Below are 6,846 nucleotides of genomic sequence, written 5' to 3' on the forward strand. Positions count from 1 at the left end.
TTATTGCAGTCCCCTACTTCACCGTCATGGACGCTTCTCTCTCTCTCTTTCTGTCTCACTATTGCAGCTAAATGTGAAATTCTTCGAGCAGGCTTGTGTCTTGTGCAAAACCTGTGATGAGCCCAGGTGATGCTGATGATTTGGAGTCACCTCTGATGTGTGTGTGTGTGTGTGTGTATAAAAAAATATATATATAGATATATAGATGTATATATAGATGTTTGTGTGTGTGTGTATTTTTATATAAATAGAGAGAGAGAGATACTATAAGGTCTCTATTTCTGAATTCTTCTGTGTATTGGAATGGCGTGTCTGTCTGTCTGTCTGTTAATGTTGCATCTATTGACTTCTTTGCTGATACAAACATGTCAACAGATGACTTGTAAATAATGGATGATCTGTGTGTGTTAGTATTTTAAATGTGAGCATGTGTGTGTATATATATATGTGTGTGTGTGTTTGTCTGTGTCAGTGTGCTTGCGTGGGTGCAGTAGTGCATGTGTGTGAAAACACTGAAACCTGAGAAGATGGAAAGGTCATTGCTAATATGTTTTGGATTATTAGTTTCCTGTGTGTTGTGTGTGTGTGTGTTCAGCACTTTGACTAAGCTGTCTGTGTCCTTGGTTTCATGTAACACACATTTGTCAGCAAGATACAGCTAAGTCAGAAACCACACATACACACACACACTGAGAAACCTACACATAGTCACACATTTATATGAAGGCATCAAGACCTGTATCACATATGTGCGTGTATGTATGCGTGTGTGCACATGCTCGTCTCTGTGTGTGAAAGTACTAAAATCATGGAGGCCTAGAAGTTTCAGATACACCCGAGCCCCTTTTAGTTTTTTTTTTTTTTTCTAAATATTCCAGTAGTTTTGTTGTTGTTGTTTTTAAGGCCCCAAGCTGGCCGAATCGTTAGCACACCAGGTAAAATGCTTAGTGTCATTTGACCCATCTTTACTTTCTGAGTTCAGATTCTACCAAGGTCGACTTTGCCTGTCATTCTTTCAGGATCGATTAGTCCCCCTCCCTCAAATTTCAGGCCTTGTGCCTATTCTAGAAAGAATTGTTATTGTTAGGATAGGACAACTAATTATCTAATTGTCCTGGATATGACTTAATGACCCCACTGCTGGTTGCAGTTTTATTTCAAGATTTTCAGGGTGTTGTAGAACGCAGGTCTACCTCTCAGCCCCTATTGTTCCCAAGCCTACTCTGACCCCGGATTAGTAGCACCTTTCAGGGTCCCAGCTATGGAGTAATTAGCATATGAATGAGGTTTGCCATGAATCGTCATCATTTAACGTCCGTTTTCCATGCTACAATAAGTTGGACAGATTGACAGGAATTGACCAGCTGAAAGGTTGTTCAGGATCCCTGTTTTTTTTTTTTTTGCCATGGTTTCTACTGCTGGATACCCTTCCTAACACCAACCAGTTTACAGAGTGTATTGGGTGCTTATACTCGGCACCAGCACAGCTGCTTTTTACCTGGCACCAGCAATTACAAGCCCACAAGATTAGGGATGCTCAGTTGGAGGTGGTTGCAAATGATGAGCCTGTATGCAAGGGCAACCATGCTTTTACTTAGCTTGATGTATTTTTCAAGCACAGCAAACCGTCCCCTATCATCCCCTCTGTGAGTCCCAGCGTCTGTAGATCCTTTCTCACCACTTTGCCAGACCAAATCATGGGTGGTCCCTTGCCAAGGCCTAACATCCAGTAACCATCCAAGCAAGGGTTACATTGAAATCCTGGGTTGCAGTGTGGTGGATGTGAATTACTTTCAGCAGATGAATTTATGATGAATATCACTTGATGTGGAGCAGACAACCAACTGTCAATGGCCAGGGTCAACCAGTTTTAGTTAGCAAACTACTGCTATCATTTTATTAGTTGTGGCTTGGGCAGATGAGACATTCAGCTCTCAAAAGACCAATATCATTTATTGGTCCAAGCAAGTCACTCAACTGGATGAGTTAACCAATTAACTAATTAATTGTTTGATTAATTATTTTGGAAATCCAGTCCTGGAACAGTGAGAGTCTCTGTTACATGGTTTCCTCCTCCTCCTCCTTCTCTGAACCAACATGTGATATACTCCCACTTTTGTCCAAGCCAACCTGATTAATTGCTCCCCATCCCCCTTCTTTGAGATTACAAAAGAAGGCCTTTATGTGGTTGCTTGATCTAATTGAAACAACAGCTAACTCTCTCTCTCCTTCATTGTTCTTTTTTTTTTTTTTAATTTTTGGTTTGAAAAGGTAAGATTAGATGCATGTCCTGGAACAAAAAATGATTTGATCATGTCTGGAACAATGTTTCTCATAGATCTTTTTTGTTTGGGCCTAAAGCATTGATTTCTCTGAGACATGTAGTTATTCAATCTGCTAGAAGAATCACAACCCTCACTGTTCTAACCCTTTAGCATTCAGATTGCTCTGTGAAATGTAAAGCTTACATTTCCACATTGTTCTCCATTAACAATTACGCATTACCTCGAGGCTACAAGATTTCAATGATCTGATTGCTTATTTTTTAGAATTACATTCAAAGTAATTTTCATTTAAGCATTCCACTCAGAAAGTCCTCAAGGGCACAATTTACTCATCACCATCCCACATGGTGGCTCAACCAGCTAGAAATAGTAGCCAAGTCTTGCTAAAATCTCACCTTACCAATATTTCAGGAAAAGACATGATGTTGAATAATGTGATTTTAGGTTCCCTACACATAGGAGATAAGACTGGATGGTCACGGCCTTGATCATACACAGATATGTTTCAACAATGCTGACCAGGGGCTAAACAAGGACAACAGGATTTTCAAAAGTTCAAGATGAACATCAACTGCATTGGGTTCCATGGAAAGGAAGGGCTCACAAAAGGTCACGGCCACTTTCCGCCCCCACTTTTATTTTATTCTACTGCTTGAAGAAATGTTCTCTTTATCACTTTGACATTTTGCTAGAATTTTCTGCATAATGTCACCATAGAAACCTATTGATGATGATGATAATTTCAAACGGCAACTGAAGAAAATAGAATTAATTTTCTTTTGTAATTCTAGTTAAATGTTGTTAATGACAAAACTAATTTGAATGTTAATAAATTAAAAAAAAAGAAAAATGGTAAATTAGATTCTGTTGTAATAAGTGGTGGCAGCAGTTATTAACTAATTATCCCCTCTTTTTGTTTTTTCAAGCCCCGTGACCAATACCTATACTTATCTTGTCTTTTGCTCTTCTGAATAATAAAGGGTTTTAATGACAACAATGATGATGATGATGATGATGATGACCCTTTGTTCTATAGGCACAAGGCCTGAAATCTGGTCGAGAGGAAGCTGGTCATTTACAACTTCGTGTATTGACCCCTGAAAAAACAAAATGTAAAGTCAACGTTGGTGAAATTCGAACTCAGAACTCAAAGACAGATGAAATGCCACTAAGCATTTTGTCTGGCATGCTAATGATTCTGCTAGTATGCCACCTTAATAGTATAAGGCCAGGGGTCGCACCAGGCTCCATTGTCTGTTGTGGCATAATTTCTACGGCTGGATGCCCTTCCTATCACCAACCACTCCACAGTGTGTACAAGGTGCTTTTTATGTGGCACCTGCACCAGTATTAGTTCTGCTGTGGTAGTCAGGTCTTCCTGAGTTCAGCAATGTGTGCCAGATATCTCAGCCCTTTTTAAGGCTCAGTGTCTTGAGATCAGCCTTCAATACTTTGTCCCATCCCTTCCTGGGTTTCCACAAATTCCATAATATATATAGATATAGATTACCCCTTCACAAGAATGGTGTTAACAGTGGCTTCAACCTTTAGGCTTGCTTAACCTTCATCGAGCGGTCAGTTGTTGAAGGCTAAGCAGGCAGATACTTCAAAGTCACTGTCAACACTATTCTTGTTAAGAAATGATAAATATGTATTATAAAAAAAACATATTGAGTAATTTTAAAGTAAAATTGTTTTTATTATAACTTGACATGAAAACAAAATTAATATATATATATATATATATATATATAATGTGTGTGTGTGCATGTTTGTATACATTCATATTACAAATATATATATAACACAGTACACACACACACACACACACACACACACACACACACACTCACATAATATGCATCCATAAATACATACAAACCCATTAATACTTAACTTAAATGGCATTTTTTTTTTTCCTGCAGAATAACCTTTCACCTATTTCTTCACTTCCCTCCTCCTCCTCCTCCTCTCACTTTATTCCTCATATTGAGTCTCTATAAAATAGTTGTTTCTTCTAATAGCAATGTTAGTAGTGGTGGTGGTGGTGGTAGAGATGGTGACATTGGTGGTGGTGATGGCAGCAGCAGCAGCAGTGGTGGTGGTGTGTAATTCAGGGAACGAAGGTATAAAAAACCCCAGTAACCAGATGATAATAGTTATAAAATGCTGTTACTGATAAAGCTATAAATATTTACATTGCAATCTTACTCACACTGTAGCAACGTAATCTCCACTGAACACCCTGCCCCAGCCCCCTTTTTTTTTTCTGCTTTTCAGGGACCACAAATTGATTATATACAGTTTGTTAGAGAATGATACAGTTTCATGTTCTCTCTCTCCCCTACCTGCATTCCAGTAACACATCGAACACAATCCATTTGAAATATAATGATGTTCGTGTAAATAATCCTGCATCTTATTTTTATTTATTTTCTTTTTTTTTTTTTTTGTAACAAGGGACATTGAAATTATATACTGAAGTGTTGAAATGTGTGCACGCACACACATAGTTGCACGCACACACAAACACATATTCACACATAAACAAAGATACACACAAACACAAACACCCACACATATGCAGGCAGACTCCACTTACCTATTCCAGCTGCATTGCACCCCCAAAAGTTTTGCTCTAATGAGGAATTCCACAATATGAAATGGTATTCTTCCTTAGACTTCCATTTAACATGAAAATCATTGGGAAATAGCACCCATATTTTGGAATTTTTGTTTTAACTTAGCAAGCCAGCAAAATGAGAACAATAAAATATGTACCAAACATAAACTGTGATCAATTTCATTGCCTAAACTCTTCGAGGGATTGTTCTTCATGGAAGTATATTTCCAAACAGGATCTATCTCTGTAGAATGGCAGCTGCTAGTCTTTTATTGCCCAGTACCCCCCACCAAAAAGGAATGTTCTCATCACCACCACCTCCCCACCCTCCAGAGTCTCTCATTTCAAGATGAAAGTGAATTTATTCAAGATTTGTGCAACAAATTTAGTTAAGCGAATTGTTGAATGATTTGCGAGAAACAAAAACTGTGTGGTAGGGTGGGTTCTGGTGTGGCTGTGTGGTAAGACGGTTGCTATCCAACCACATGGTTCTGAGTTCAACCTGTTGTATGGTACCTTGGGCCAGTGTCTTCTGTTGTAACCCCTGACAAAAGTTGGATGTCGGCCCACCTCAATCGGCCTCTGGTTCTTATGAGACAAATTTCCCATTTAAAAATGAACAAAGTAAATTAAAGCTTTATATCAAAATATCAATTTATGTTTCAAGCATCAGATTAATCACGGTAAAGTTTATTTTATCAAATTCTTTTCTTATTTTCAAAATTCATTGAAACAAAGTCAGTCTATTTCAACACAAATCTCGCAGCAGAAAAGGGCTGAGAATTGAATAAAATGTCATTTCTAGAAAGTGAAAGGAATTTAAAATAGTTGTATTTTCTTCCAGTTTAAATAATTTAATTATAAATTGTTAACATATGGCATGTACAATTTATGAAAACTCTTTAACATCTGTTGAAAAAAATGGTTTTTATTTAAAAAAAATAATGCTATTTTGATTTTCACAAATTCTTGCTTTTTCAGCATTTCTCATAATTATTTGAAAGAAATATCATCCTTCAAGCCTTCTTTGACTGACTTTTAGAACATTCTTCTGAAATATCATTGTCATCAATCCTTGGACATTACAGTCCCAGGTCTGTGGACTTATGGGGCTGGTAACATCATTTTCATAGTGTGTAAACAATTGAGACCACAACATTCCCCCTGGATGGTATGCCAGTCCATTGCAGGATTACGCATATACAAGCGTTTGGAAAATGAAGTGTTTTGCTCAAGAATACAATGCACCACCTGGTTCAGGAATTGAAACTGTGATCTTGTAATCACCAGTACAACACTCTAACCACTTGGCCATCTGCAGTCATTCTTCTTTAGTATGGACAACAATCAAATGTTTATCTAACTATTTATCTGCCTATTATTCATATATTTGTGTTGTTGTTTCAGATACTATGAATGGAAGAAGAGTGGCCAAACAAAACAGCCCTACTTCATCACACAACAAATACATGATGTGAAACCCAATATAAAAACGGAAGTGGAGGATGTGAAAAAGGAAGATGTCTCCATGATTAAAACTGAAGTTAAGACTGAAATTAAAACTGAAGATGATGCAAAGAAAGAAACGAAAGAAAGTGTTTCTGGTAAAGAAATAAGTTGACATATTTTGACAGAATTTATTTCATAGATCATCATTATCCACCACCACTGCCACTATCCTCATCATCATCATCAACACCACCACCACCACCATCATCATCATCTTTTACTGCCCATTGTCCATGCTGCTTATGAGTTGGATGGTTTGACAGGCTCGACTGGGTCTCAGGGCTACATCAAGCTGCACCTAAGTGTCTGCTTTGGTACGGTTTCTATGGCTGAATGCCTCTTCTAATGCCAATCGTGAACCAGGCGCTTGTCTTTGTGCCATCAACACTGGTGAGGGTTGCCCTGCAACGTGTGGGACTAAGAACCCCT

The 6,846-nt window shown here is 38.1% G+C and overlaps 1 protein-coding gene across 1 annotated transcript in view; it reads left to right on the plus strand.

The window, feature by feature from the left end:
• LOC106867288 (abasic site processing protein HMCES) overlaps positions 1 to 6,846 on the plus strand; it is a 60,258-nt gene that overhangs the window by 43,521 nt on the left and 9,891 nt on the right. The window contains exon 4 of the mRNA XM_052975394.1: positions 6,316 to 6,512. Within this exon, the coding sequence (XP_052831354.1) occupies positions 6,316 to 6,512 (197 nt within the window). The remainder of the gene's footprint in view (positions 1 to 6,315; positions 6,513 to 6,846) is intronic.

The sequence above is a fragment of the Octopus bimaculoides genome, chromosome 21 (genome assembly GCF_001194135.2).
Source record: "Octopus bimaculoides isolate UCB-OBI-ISO-001 chromosome 21, ASM119413v2, whole genome shotgun sequence".
NCBI lineage: Eukaryota > Metazoa > Mollusca > Cephalopoda > Octopoda > Octopodidae > Octopus > Octopus bimaculoides.